Source organism: Vulpes lagopus, chromosome 18, assembly GCF_018345385.1.
Source record: "Vulpes lagopus strain Blue_001 chromosome 18, ASM1834538v1, whole genome shotgun sequence".
NCBI lineage: Eukaryota > Metazoa > Chordata > Mammalia > Carnivora > Canidae > Vulpes > Vulpes lagopus.
This window is the reverse complement of record NC_054841.1, coordinates 25,233,780-25,248,382: the sequence shown is the minus strand read 5'-3', so window position 1 is coordinate 25,248,382 and position 14,603 is coordinate 25,233,780. Positions and strand designations below refer to the sequence as shown.

General features: G+C 41.7%; 1 protein-coding gene across 3 annotated transcripts in view; it reads right to left on the bottom strand.

Annotated features, from left to right (window-relative positions):
* Positions 1–14,603, bottom strand: part of CDK5RAP1 (CDK5 regulatory subunit associated protein 1) — a 44,126-nt gene that overhangs the window by 16,306 nt on the left and 13,217 nt on the right. For all 3 annotated transcript variants that reach the window (XM_041733380.1, XM_041733379.1, XM_041733381.1), the window contains exons 7-10: positions 13,084–13,204; positions 5,693–5,923; positions 3,375–3,472; positions 1,994–2,049 (exon numbers count right to left, since the gene is read on the bottom strand). In XM_041733380.1, coding sequence (XP_041589314.1) covers positions 1,994–2,049; positions 3,375–3,472; positions 5,693–5,923; positions 13,084–13,204 — 506 coding nt within the window. The remainder of the gene's footprint in view (positions 1–1,993; positions 2,050–3,374; positions 3,473–5,692; positions 5,924–13,083; positions 13,205–14,603) is intronic.

The window sequence follows — 14,603 nt, the reverse complement described above, 5'->3', positions numbered from 1 at the left end:
TGCCAGCTAACAAGAAGGAACAAGGTCTGTCCCATAAGTTCAGAAACACAAAGACTATAGAAAAGACATCTCTTTAGCCTTGAGGCCACAAGCTGATCCACACCTTTGTGAATATCTAGCAAGACATTAAAAAACCAGAAAGGAGTAAAATAAGAAGAGGAAAATAAAGAAGAGCAAAAGAAGCATAAAGAGTATGATAGGCATAAAGAGTAGTATCATAGGCATTGCCTGTATCTGATAAAAACACTGTGGTCAAAGAGATGGAAAAATATTCCATGCTCATGGATTGGCAGAATTAATATTGTAAAAATGTCAATGTTACCCAGGGCAATTTACACGTTTAAAGCAATCCCTATCAAAATACCATGGACTTTCTTCAGAGAGTTAGAACAAATTATTTTAAGATTTGTGTGGAATCAGAAAAGACCCCGAATAGCCAGGGGAATTTTTAAAAAAAAAACCATAGCTGGGGGCATCACAATGCCAGATTTCAGGTTGTACTACAAAGCTGTAGTCATCAAGACAGTGTGGTACTGGCACAAAAACAGACACATAGATCAATGGAACAGAATAGAGAACCCAGAAGTGGACCCTGAAATGTATGGTCATCTAATATTCGATAAAGGAGGAAAGACTATCCATTGGAAGAAAGACAGTCTCTTCAATAAATGGTGCTGGGAAAATTGGACATCCACATGCAGAAGAATGAAACTGGACCACTCTCTTTCACCATACACAAAGATAAACTCAAAATGGATGAAAGATCTAAATGTGAGACAAGAGTCCATCAAAATCCTAGAAGAGAACACAGGCAACACCATTCTGAACTTGGCCACAGCAACTTCTTGCAAGATACATCCACAAAGGCAAAAGAAACAAAAGCAAAAATGAACTATTGGGACTTCACCAAGATAAGAAGCTTTTGCACAGCAAAGGATACAGTCAACAAAACTAAAAGACAACCTACAGAATGGGAGAAGATATTTGCAAATGACATATCAGATAAAGGGCTAGTTTCCAAAATCTATAAAGAACTTATTAAACTCAACACCAAAGAAACAAACAATCCAATCATGAAATGGGCAAAAGACATGAAGAGAAATCTCACAGAGGAAGACATGGACATGACCAACATGCACATGAGAAAATGCTCTGCATCACTTGCCATCAGGGAAATACAAATCAAAACCACAATGAGATACCACCTCACACCAGTGAGAATGGGGAAAATTAACAAGGCAGGAAACCACAAATGTTGGAGAGGATGCGGAGAAAAGGGAACCCTCTTACACTGTTGGTGGGAATGTGAACTGGTGCAGCCACTCTGGAAAACTGTGTGGAGGTTCCTCAAAGAGTTAAAAATAGACCTGCCCTACGACCCAGCAATTGCACTGTTGGGGATTTACCCCAAAGATTCAGATGCAATGAAACGTCGGGACACCTGCACCCCGATGTTTCTATCAGCAATGGCCACAATAGCCAAACTGTGTAAGGAGCCTCGGTGTCCATCGAAAGATGAATGGATAAAGAAGATGTGGTTTATGTATACAATGGAATATTACTCAGCAATTAGAAACGACAAATACCCACCATTTGCTTCAACGTGGATGGAACTGGAGGGTATTATGCTGAGTGAAATAAGTCAATCGGAGAAGGACAGTGTATGTTCTCATTCATTTGGGGAATATAAATAATAGTGAAAGGGAATATAAAGGAAGGGAAAAGAAATGTTGGGAAATATCAGGAAGGGAGACAGAACATAAAGACTCCCAACTCTGGGAAACGAACTAGGGGTGGTGGAAGTGGAGGAGGGCGGGTGTTGGAGGGGAATGGGTGACGGGCACTGAGGCGGACACTTGACGGGATGAGCACTGGGTGTTTTTCTGTATGTTGGTAAATTGAACACCAATAAAAATTAATTAAAAAAAAAAAAAAAAACACTGTGGTCACTGGTAGAATGATGTGCTCAAAAGAATACATTTCTTAAATGTACCTGGAATAGATTCTCTAATATGATGAATTAATTCCACATAAGCTTCTCTTGAATATCTGCAATAAAGAACAAAAAAAGAAAATGCTTAGATGAATGTCTTCTTTAAAAGATACTACTATGAAAGAAAAAAATAAAAAAATAAAAGATACTATGAATTACCACATATAACCAACCCCTCCTCATCCACACAAGATAGTACAAAAGTAGGTTAATGTATCCAAAACAGCCCTTTTGATCCAAATCCTGTAGTGTAACCTAATCTACAGCCCATGAATCTTTAGTTAAAGAACATACATTATTTTAAATAGCCTTTTTAAAAACAAGTAGGGGGCACCTGAGTGGCATAGTAGGTTAAATAATAGGCTCTTTTTTTAAAAAAGATTTTTATTTATTTATTCATGAGAGACACAGAGAGAGGCAGAGACATAAGCAGAGGGAAAAGCAAGCTCCATGCAGGGATCCCGATGCGGGACTCGATCCTGGGACTCCGGGATCACGCCCTGAGTCAAGGCAGACGCTCAACCGCTGAGCTACCCAGGCATCCCAAGACTCTCAGCTCTTGAGATCAAGCCCCATGCCAGGCTCTACACTCAACAAGGAGTCTGCTGGAGATTCTCCCTCCTTCTCTTACTGCCCCTCCCACTCAAGCTTTCTCTCAAATAAATAAATAAATCTTAAAAAAAAATAAGTAAATAGGTAAGTAGCCCTTTTTATTTAGAAAGGACAGATTAAACACTTGAGGATCTCTAAAATTGCCAATGTGGAAAACAAGGCAAAGCACTAGTTCTATACAGCTTGCCATTTGTTATCTTACCCCTTCAGTCTTATCTCTGCAATACATGTTAGTCCTGAAGTAAGTGAACACACAATGTTTAAATTCCAAGACTTAAAAAACTTTAATGTTAGAAGCTGAAAGATTCCAGTTTCAAAAAGAGTGTGCCACATAGTAAATAATTAAAAGAAAAACATGCTATAGGCACCTGAGTAGCACAGTCAGTTGAGCATCTGACTTGGTTTTGGATCAAGTAGCGATCTCGGGGTCATGAGATCAAGCCCCGTGTCTGGCTCTGTGCTCAGTGCACAGTCTGCTTAAGACTCTGCCCCCTCTCACGTGCCCTCTCTCTAAAATAAATAAATAAATCTTACAAAAAAAAAAAAAAAGAACATACTAAACAAATGACATGAATGATTCAGTCCTTAGTCTATTACTTATGGAGTAAACAGAAGCAAGCTTATAATGTCCATGAGTTTATTCCTAGAACAGATATTTATTGAGCAGCTACTACTATGTGCCACACACTCTACTACATTCTTAGACATTGTGTGTTCCATAAGAAAACATGGAGAGGTACAGGAAGCCCCCTCCCCAAGCAAGTCTGACCCCCTCCTCATGGCCTCCAATACACGGCTGCTTCCACTCTGGGCTGGTAGGTGGATCTGTTTACAGATGTTGTCTCTCTCATGAATCAGCTGTAGAACCTAATCAGACAAAACATATTAGACATCATCAGAGTCTCACCAAAGAATCCTGCAGAAACGAATGTCATGTCCACTGTTTCTCTAGGAAGGTTAATTTTCAAGTAATTAACTGGCCAATTAAATCAAACCTATGAATTACCCAAATCCTTTACTTTTGCTCAAGCAATGCTGTCTGTCCCAGACATTTCATTGATGGCATCTCTGTTAAAGAGTAAAGAAAGCAAGCGGAGCTCAGATTCAAGCCATGGGCTGACACAGACAAGAAAGGAAAAATGGTATTTGTTTCATCTAACTTTCAAACTAATTAGCCACTTTAAAAGACACTATCGGGCAGCCCGGGTGGCTCAGCGGTTCAGCGCCACCTTCAGCCCAGGGCCTGAACCTGGAGTCCCGGGATCGAGTCCCACATCGGGCTCCCTGCATGGAGCCTACTTCTCCCTCTGCCTGTGTCTTTCCCTCTCTCTCTCTCTCTGTGTCTCTCATAAATGAATAAATAAAATCTTAAAAAAAAAAAAATTTTTTAAAAGACACTATAAAGGTCAGCCCGGGTGGCTCAGCAGTTTAGCACCACCTTCAGCCCAGGGCCTGATCCTGGAGTCCCGGGATCGAGCCCTGCATTGGGCTCCCTGCATGGAGCCTACTTCTCTCTCTGTCTCTGCCTCTCTCTCTCTCACTCTCTCTCACTCTCTCCATCTCTCGTGAATAAATAAATTTTTTAAATCTTTAAAAAAAAAAAAAAAAAAAGACATCATCAAGAAACGAACTAGACGGGGCACCTGCTTGGCCCAATTGATGGAATGTGCAACTCTTGATCTCAGGGTTGTGTTCAAGCCCCATACTAGGTGTAGAGATTACTTAAAAATAAAATCCTTGGGATCCCTGGGTGGCGCAGCGGTTTGGTGCCTGCCTTTGGCCCAGGGCGTGATCCTGGAGACCCGGGATCGAATCCCACGTCGGGCTCCCGGTGCATGGAGCCTGCTTCTCCCTCTGCCTATGTCTCTGCCTCTCTCTCTCTCTCTGTGTGACTATCATAAATAAATAAAAATTAAAAAAAAAAAAAGAGTTGGATGCCTAACCGACTTAGCCACCTAGGCGCCCCTTAAGGATTTTATTTTTAAAATTTTTTTTTAAAATTTATTTATGATAGTCACAGAGAGAGAGAGAGAGAGAGGCAGAGACACAGGCAGAGGGAGAAGCAGGCTCCATGCACCGGGAGCCCGACGTGGGATTCGATCCCGGGTCTCCAGGATCGCGCCCTGGGCCAAAGGCAGGCGCTAAACCGCTGCGCCACCCAGGGATCCCGGCATCCAACTCTTGATTTCAGCTCAGGTCATGATCTCAAGGTCCTGGGGTCAAGTCCCGCATCAGGCTCTGCAGTCATCAGGAAGTCAGCTTGAAATTCTCTCTCTCTCTCTCTCCCTCTGTCCTTCCCCCTGCCCTTTGTTTGCATGCTCTCTAAAATAAATAAATAAATCTTTAAAAAATAAAATATTTTAAAAAAGAAAGAATTACTAAAAAAAAAAGACTTAGAAAATATGCTGACAAAAGATTTATATCAAGAATACATAAAGAGGGACACCTGGGTGGCTCAGTGGTTTAGCATCTGCCTTTGGCTCAGGGCAGAATCCCACACGGTCTTGGGATCAGGTCCTGTAAGAGGCTCCCTACAGGGAGCATGCTTCTCCCTCTGCCTGTGTCTCTTCCTCTGTCTCTCATGAATAAAATTTCTTAAAAAAGAAAAGAAAAGAATGCATAAAGAACCTTTAGAACTCAATAAGAAGGCAATCCAGTGGTGAAAAGGTAGGGGGGGGGCCAAAAGACAGATATTTCACCAAAACAAAAAACGAAAAAACAAAAAGTTTTCATATGTAGGCTATACACTCTACACATTGCTAAGGCACTTTGATAAGTACCTTCCATACTTTTTACCTATTTCCCAACAACCCAAAATAGGAGATAATTATTAACTCCATTTTATAGATCAGAAGATGAGAATCTGACCCTAATGGCCTTGAAGACAAATTTTTAAAAATATATCAGTCCTATCTCTGCCCTACCTGGGTGGACTTTAAATCTTTGGTGGAATAAAAGGGCAATACAGCAATACACCACAAGATCCTCTGAGTGAGATTCAAAGACTGCTGCCTTCCACTGGGTCCAGCCTTTGGTATGCTTAAGGATACTGAGAAGAGCTTGGCACAGTACACTGTCAATACTCACCTCATCAGGAAAGTCTTTGGGGTGGGGAGAGGTGAAACGGATCCTCATTTCAGGATCTACTCTGGAGACCTGATCCAGAAGGTAAGTGAAGCGAAGGCCCCCTTTCTTGGGTTTATAGTTGGTAGAAAAGCCGCGACTAAGGTTAGTAGATACTGCATTGTTGAACTGGACCTCTGAACGGTCCTGAAAACTATTAACATTCTGACCAAGAAGTGTCACTTCTTTCAGTCCCTAAAAAAGGGAAAATATACATTGGAAGCAATTTAAAACTTTTTTGATAGTTTCATGTCAAATCACTACTTGGAATTAGTTGAATCTACCAAGAGCCATCCATAAATATATCCTCTTCTATCTTTAACCCAATAATTTCACATTTGGGCATCTTGGCTGAAGAACTGAACTTTAGAATAAAACCTCAAATAAAAATTACCAGGACACCGGGATGGCTCAGTGGTTGAGCGTCTGCCTTCAGCCCAGGGCTCCCTGCATGGAGCCTGCTTCTCCCTCTGCCTGTGTCTCTGCCTCTCTCTGTGTCTCTCATGAATAAATAAATAAAATCTTAAAAAAAAAAAAAAATTACCATCAAAGGATTTTTTAGAGTAGCAAAAAACTGGATACAAACTCGATGTTCAATGATGTTAATCCATAATACCATGAACCAAATTATGACAGTATTATGTCAGTTGAAAATTATATGATTATTGCCTATTCTTTCCAAAATAAATATTTAGCCTAAATTAAATCAAGTTTCTACACCTAACTTGCAGTTTCCCAGAATTCAGAGGAGTATTCTTCCCCCCAGAGGAATATTTTAAATGACAAATGAAGAAGCAATCAGACAAATCCAGACATATCTGATCTCTTAACATATCATTTAAAGCAAACAACAAAAAAGTGAGAGGGCTGTTTTAAATTAAGAGGAATTGAAGAAGAGGGCCTAGGGGGCTCAGTCGGTTAAATGTCTGCCTTTAGCTCAAGTCACAACCCCAGGGTCCTGGGATCAAGTCCCACATCAGGCTCCTTGCTCAGTGGAGCTTGCTTCTCCCTCTCCCTCTGCCCCTCTCTCTCCTTCCCTCGTGTGCTTGCTGTCTCTCTCAAGTAAATAAATAAAATTAAAAAAAAAAAAAAAAGAGGAATTGAAGAAATATAAAAAACAAGCAAAACCACAAATCTTAATTGGATCTTGGTTTGAAAATAGAATAGCAATAAGATATCTTTGAACAATTAAGAAATCTTGAGGGACACCTGGCTGGCTCAGTGGGTAGACCATAGAACTCTGGATCTCAGAGTTGTGAGTTTAACCCCCATGTTGGGTATAGAGATTACTTAAAAACAAACTTAGTATATAATACTAGTTGTTAAATTTCCTACATGTGGTATTGGTATTATAGTTATGAAAGGAAAAACTCTTAGATACATACCAAAATATCCAGTGTTAACTAGCCTGATACCTAAAACTCACTTTCAAATGTTTCAGAAAAAATATATTTATACATCTATAGAGATAGGCTGATAAAATAAAAGTGTTATATGACAAAAATGTTATTAACTATGCTTACCATACTAGTCTTTCAACTTATCTATTTTTGAAAATTCGCATTATAAAATTTCAGTAAGTAAAAAATGGTTGCTATAAAGACTAGGGATCCACATACCATAAATCAAATTTTTACCAAAATAATGTCCAGGTAATGTTCTTTATAACTTTGCTTTAATCTTTATTTAAGGGCAGCCTGGGTGGCCCAGCGGTTTAGCACCGCCTTCAGCCCAGAGCATGATCCTAGAGACCTGGGATCAAGTCCCACATCAGGCTCTCTGCATGGAGCCTGCTTCTCCCTCTGCCTGTGTCTCTGCCTCTCTCTCTCTGCCTCTGTGTCTCTCATGAATAAATAAATAAAATCTTTAAAATAATAATAATAATAATCTTTATTTAATAATGGCATGACTAGGAATTTATCCTATAGATATAATCATCAAGATGGACAAAAATAATTGCATAGAGAGGACTTCTACACAGCACTATTTTTTTTTAATTTTTTTTTAAAATTTTATTATTTATGATAGTCAGAGAGAGAGAGAGGCAGAGACACAGGCAGAGGGAGAAGCAGGCTCCATGCACCGGGAGCCCGACGTGGGATTCGATCCCGGGGCTCCAGGATCGCACCCTGGGCCAAAGGCAGGCGCTAAACCGCTGCGCCACCCAGGGATCCCTACACAGCACTATTTTAATAGGAGAAGAACCAAAAGCAATTTGAAAGCTATTATCCTACAAGTAATCCTACGAAAAATAAGCTAAAAGCTGTTAGTGACATAGGAAAATGCTCACACTATTAAAAACGATACAAAACTGTTAAACGAGATCACAACTACATAAAAGTATGTTTTTGGTTTTTTAAAAACCCTATTTTTTCCTAATCAGAACTCTACTCTAGGACCATTATGCAATACATTTAATTGTCATGACTCTAGTCTCCATAAAGACTAGGAATTATTACAAGGTATGACATATTGCTAATCTAAAAAAACAGGATAGGGGCTCCTGGGTGGCTCAATCAGTTGTCTGGCTCTTGGTTTTGGCTCAGGTTGTGATCTCACGGGTGATGGGATTGAGTTTCATGTAGGGCTCCACACTTAGTGAGGAGTCTGCTTGAAGATTTTCTCCCTCTGTTCCTCCCCCAACTCAATGTCTCACTCTCTCAAATGAATAAATAAACCTTTAAAAAAAAAAAAGTGGGGTGACTGGGTGGCTCAGTTGGTTAAGTGTCTGCCTTTGGCTCAGGTCTTGATTCCAGGGCCCTGGAATTGAGCCCAGCTTTGGGCTCCCTGCTCAGTAGAGAGCCTGCTTCTCCTTCTCCCTCTGCCTGTCACTCCTCCTACTCTCCGTCATATAAATAAAATCTTTTTAAAAATTAAAAAATAAGGGCAGCCCTGGTGGCTCAGCGGTTTGGCACCACCTTCAGCCCAGGGCCTGATCCTGGAGACCCGGGATAGAGTCCCACTTCAGGTTCCCAGCATGGAGCCTGCTTCTCCCTCTGCCTGTGTCTCTGCCTGCCTCTCTCTCTCTATTATGAGTGATTAAATAAAATCTTTTAAAAAAAATTAAAAAATAACAAAAAATTTTTTTAAAGATTTTATTTAATTTTATTTAATAATAAAATAAAAAAATAAAGATTTTATTTATTTGAGAGAGTCACAGAGCAAGCATGAACAAGGTGGTGGGGGATGGACAGAGGGAGAGGGAGAAGCAGACTCCCCTCAGAGCTGGGAGCTGATGTGGGGCTTGATCCCAGGACCCTGGGATCATGACCTGAGCTGAAGGCAGATGCTTAACCACTTGAGCCACCCGGGCACCCCAGAATAACAAAATTTTTTATTTTTTATTTTTTATTTTTTTTAATTTTTATTTATTCATGATAGTCACACACAGAGAGAGAGAGAGAGAGAGAGAGAGAGAGAGAGAGGCAGAGACACAGGCAGAGGGAGAAGCAGGCTCCATGCACTGGGAGCCCGACGTGGGACTCGATCCCGGGTCTCCAGGATCGCGCCCTGGGCCAAAGGCAGGCGCTAAACCGCTGCGCCACCCAGGGATCCCCAACAAAATTTTTTAAATATGATGTGGATCCTGGATTGGATCCTCAAAAAAAGGTTATTAGTTGAATACTGGCAAAATCATTGGGGCGCCTAGGTGGCTCAGCAGTCTAGCATCTGCCTTTGGCTCAGGACGTGATCCTGGTGTTCTGGGATGAAGTCCTGCATCAGGCTCCCTGTGTGGAACCTGCTTCTCCCTCTGCCTATGTCTCTGCCTCTCTCTGTCTCTCATGAATAAATAAATAAAAATCTCCAAAAAAAAAAAAAAGAAAACTGGCAAAATCAGAATGAAGTCTGAAGTTAGTTAATGGTAACGTATCAATATTAATCTTTTAGTTTTGACAAACATACCAAAGTTACATCAATGTTAACATTAGAGGTAACTAAACAAGTTTATTATAAAAAAAAAAAAAAAGAAAAAAAGAAACTACATAAACGTGTAAAAAAAATTAACAGCCAAATGTAGAAAGAGTTGTGGGGCAATTTGATTATGGGTAGACTAGGATGAGATGAGATGATTGATATTGAGCAAATTTACTTAAATATGTTAGAATTAACAGTATTGAAAATAATTTTAGGGGTGCCTGGATGCCTCAGTGGATAAAGCAAGCGACACTTGATCTTGTGGTTCCAGCCCCACATTGGGTGTAGAGATTACTTAAAAAAAATGAAGTCTTGGGATCCCTGGGTGGCGCAGCGGTTTGGCGCCTGCCTTTGGCCCAGGGCGCGATCCTGGAGACCCGGGATCGAATCCCTCATCAGGCTCCCGGTGCATGGAGCCTGCTTCTCCCTCCGCCTGTGTCTCTGCCTCTCTCTCTCTCTCTGTGACTATCATAAATAAATTTAAAAAAAAAAAAAAAAAATGAAGTCTTTGGGCACCTTGGTGGTTCAGTCGGTTAAATGTCCAACTACTCATTTCAGGTCAGGTCATGATCTCAGGGTTGTGGGATCAAGCACCCCACATTGGGCTCCAATCTGAGTGTGGAGACTGCTGGGGATTTGTTTTCTTTCTCTCTTTCTCTCTCTCTCTCTCTCTCTCTCTCTCCCCCACCCCTCCCTCTGCCTCTCCCCCAGCTCGAGCTATCTCTGTCGAAAATAAATAAATAAAATCTTTAAAATACAATAAAATCTTAAAAAAAAAATAACAAAATAACCTTATTTTGTAATGCTTAATAACTCAAGGGTGAAATATGTTGAAACACTTTATCAACAAAAAATAAAGCAAATATGACAAAAGGTAATCATTAAATTACTGAAAACCATCTGAACTACCCAGGAGCCCCAATCATTATTAAATTTAAGTGACTGTGACCTGGGGAAGAGGGGGTCATTATGCAATTCTCTCTTTTCTGTGCATTTAAATTTTTTTCATATAAAAAAGAAACTTCGGGGATCCCTGGGTGGCTTAGCGGTTTAACGCCTGCCTTCGGCCCAGGGTGCAATCCTGGAGTCCCGGGATCGAGTCCCTCGTCGGACTCCCGGCATAGAGCCTGCTTCTCCCTCTGCCTGTGTCTCTGCCTCTCTCTCTCTCTCTATGTCTATCATGAATAAATAAATAAAATCTTTAAATAAATAGATAGATAGATAGATAAACAAACTTTAAAAGAAGGCTGCTTACTGATGACTTCCAGTCAATAACCATGATTTAAATAAACACCATTCCTTTAAAGGAATATTATTCTATTCTCTTTGCAACTGTTGTCTAAAAATCTAAATTAAAGAAAAAAATCTTTTAAGAAATTATCCTTAGGCAAAATAATTAAACAGATACTTTAAAACCCAATGCAGAATCTTAATTCTTCATACATCAGTAGCTTTGAATTCATCAAACTTCACCTTAATGTTATTAAGTTCCTTCTTTTATATGCAAATACCCTAGAAAGGTTAGGTAGTTTCTGTCACCACCTCAATCTATTTTTTTTTTTTTTTTAATTTTATTTATTTTATGATAGGTACACAGTGAGAGAGAGAGAAGCAGAGACATAGGCAGAGGGAGAAGCAGGCTCCATGCACCGGGAGCCCGACGTGGGATTCGATCCCGAGTCTCCAGGATCGCGCCCCGGGCCAAAGGCAGGCGCCAAACCGCTGCGCCACCCAGGGATCCCCACCTCAATCTATTTAAACAGAACGTCTCGGGATCCCTGGGTGGCGCAGCGGTTTAGCGCCTGCCTTTGGCCCAGGGCGCGATCCTGGAGACCCAGGATCGAATCCCACGTCGGGCTCCCAGTGCGTGGAGCCTGCTTCTCCCTCTGCCTGTGTCTCTGCCTCTCTCTCTCTCTCTCTCTGTGACTATCATAAATAAATAAAAAAAAAATTTAAAAAAAAATAAATAAATAAACAGAACGTCTCTCTCTGGTAAGTTCTGGTACTGTGGAATTGGAAGAGGAGGAGGAGACAACTTGAGACCAGGAAGCACTTGAAGAGGTAGGGTATGGAAATACCTCACAGTGCCTGTGAGCAACCAGGGACCAAATCAGGGAACTGAAAATTGAGGAACGGGAGATGAGAAGAGAGCACTGCCAGAGTGTAAGAACAAAGACAAATTACTGACTGAAAACTGGAGCAGGGGCTAGCCTCCCACAGTTCCTGAGCCAAGCAAGTAAGGAAACAGGAAACTGGAAACTCTAGTGGAAGAAAAGCTTCATATTCCCACCTACAGTCCTCCTTCTCAGGGCTAAAGGATCCACGCCTAGAGTTAGCATGGACCAGCTCCCAACAGGAAGAAAATATCTCCCCTCTGGCCTCTGATGGGATTTGCTACCCTCATCTATTCTGTCCCTCATCTAGTGAGCTTGCTCTGTGATAAAATGAACAAGATATTTGGGAAGTCTCCCTAAAATAAATCATTCTCTGAAAATTTACTATGTGCCAGGGAGCTTAAAAACATTTAGGGATGGAACCCTGGGTGGCTCAATCAGTTGAGGGGCCAACTCCTGATTGGACTCCTAATCAGGTCACAATCTCAAGATCCTGAGATCAATCCCCATGGTGGGGTCCATGCTCAGTGGGAAGTATGTTTGAGATTCTCTCCCTTCCCCTCTCCCTCTGCCCCTTCCCCAACTCTCTCTAAAATAAATAATAAATCTGAAAAAAAAAAAAAAAAAAAACAGCATCACTTAGGGGGGGCCTTGGTGGCTCAGTCAGGTGAGTGCCCAACTCTTGGTTTCAGCTCAGGTCATGATCTCAGGGTCGTTGAGATCAAGCCCCATGTTAGGCTCCTAACTCAGCACAAAGCCTGCTTGTGAGTCTCGTTCTCCCTCTCCCTCTGCTCCTCCCCCTACTCATGCGTGTTCTCTAAAAATAAATAAATCTTTTTAAAAAAATTTTTTAAACTACGGGGGCACCTAGCTGGCTTACTCAGTACAGCGTTGAGTTAGAGCCCCATGTGGGATGTGGAGATTACTGTAAAAAAAAAAAAAAATTTAAACTACAACAATCCTTCCAATAACCCAGAAAGGAAATTACTATTCTATCTTCTTTTCATAGATGGGCAAACTATGTTTCAAAGAAGATAGTTAAATGACCAAGGCACCAAACCAGAGGATGCTACAGCCAGGATTGACAATAATCTGATTCTAAACCCATGCTCTTTCCATTCCACTGTGCTGCCTCCTCAGCAAACTTCACATAGATCTGCCTATAATTTATGAGCAGCAACTCAGATATTCACCCAGGTATTTCTTTCTGGCCAGATATGGGTTCTAAAATTTACAGCTCAGAGATAGCACACGCAGCAAAACTTGAAAGGTTGTCCTCATCCTCCTAAAACACACTTGTAAGACAAAGCCTGGAGAACTTTTCACCTGTTCTGAAAGCTTCCTCACTTCCTCTAGAATGGAAGCAACAGGTCGACTCCTCTCCCGGCCACGTGTGAAAGGAACAATGCAGTAGCTGCACATGTTGTCACAGCCTCGCATAATAGACCTAGGAAGAAAAGCATCAAAACTTAGTAACAGAAGTAACAGGAGCCTTACTCCTCCTCAAGGAGCAGGACACAGCTGCCTTGGCATTATCTTTTGGCTCTGAATTCTCTTGGCACCACATTCAGACTGGACCAATCTGAGGCATTTTAAAGGCAGACTTTTTTTTTCTTTAAAAACTAGAATCTGGGATCCCTGGGTGGCGCAGCAGTTTGGCGCCTGCCTTTGGCCCAGGGCGCGATCCTGGAGACCCGGGATCGAATCCCACGTCGGGCTCCTGGTGCATGGAGCCTGCTTCTCCCTCTGCCTGCGTCTCTGCCTCTCTCTCTATCTCTCTGTGACTATCATAAATAAATAAAAATTAAAAAAAAAATTTAAAAAAAAAAAAAAAAAAAAACTAGAATCTGGGATCCCTGGGTGGCGCAGCAGTTTGGCGCCTGCCTTTGGCCCAGGGCGCGATCCTGGAGACCCGGGATCAAATCCCACGTCGGGATCCCGGTGCATGGAGCCTGCTTCTCCCTCTGCCTGTGTCTCTGGCTCTATCTCTGCCTGTGTCTCTGGCTCTGTCTCTCCTTCTATCTCTCAAGAATAAATAAATAAAATCTTTAAAAAATAATAATAATAAAAATAAAAAAATAAAAAAATAAAAAAATAAAAACTAGAATCTGGGGATGCCTGGGTGGCTCAGCAGTTAAGGGTCTGCCTTCGGCCCAGGGCATGATCCTGGGGTCCTGGGATTGAGGCCGTTGGGTCTCTGCCTCTCTCTCTGTGTGTCTCTCAGAAGGAAGTACTTCTCCCTCTGCCTGTGTCTCTGCCTCTCTCTCTCTGTGTCTCTCATGAATAAATAAATAAAATCTTTAAAAAAAGAACTAGGGGGCAGCCCCGGTGGCACTGCGGTTTAGCGCTGCCTGCAGCCCAGGGTGTGATCCTGGAGACCTGGGATCGAGTCCCACATCAAGCTCCTTGCATGGAGCCTGCTTCTCCCTCTGCCTGTGTCTCTGCCTCTCTCTCTCTCTCTCTCTCTCTCTCTCTCTCTCTCTCTGCGTCTCTCATGAACAAATAAATAAAATCTTTAAAAAAAAAAAAAAAAAAAACTAGAATCTGGGGATCTCTGGGTGGCTAGGCGGTTTAGCACCTGCATTCAGCCCAGGGCGTGATCCTGGTGACTAGGGATTGAGTCCCACATCGGGCTCCCTGCATGGAGCTTGCTTCTCCCTCTGCCTGTATCTCTGCCTCTTTCTCTCTGTGTCTCTCATGAGTAAATAAATAAAATCTTAAAAAAAAAAAAAAAACCTAGACCCTGATCACAAGATAGAAACCACATCATAATTGGCGGATATAGCAGTTACCCAGAGGGAGCACGGTGGTGAGAAAAACAGTGCAGATATACCACTTCTGGTATA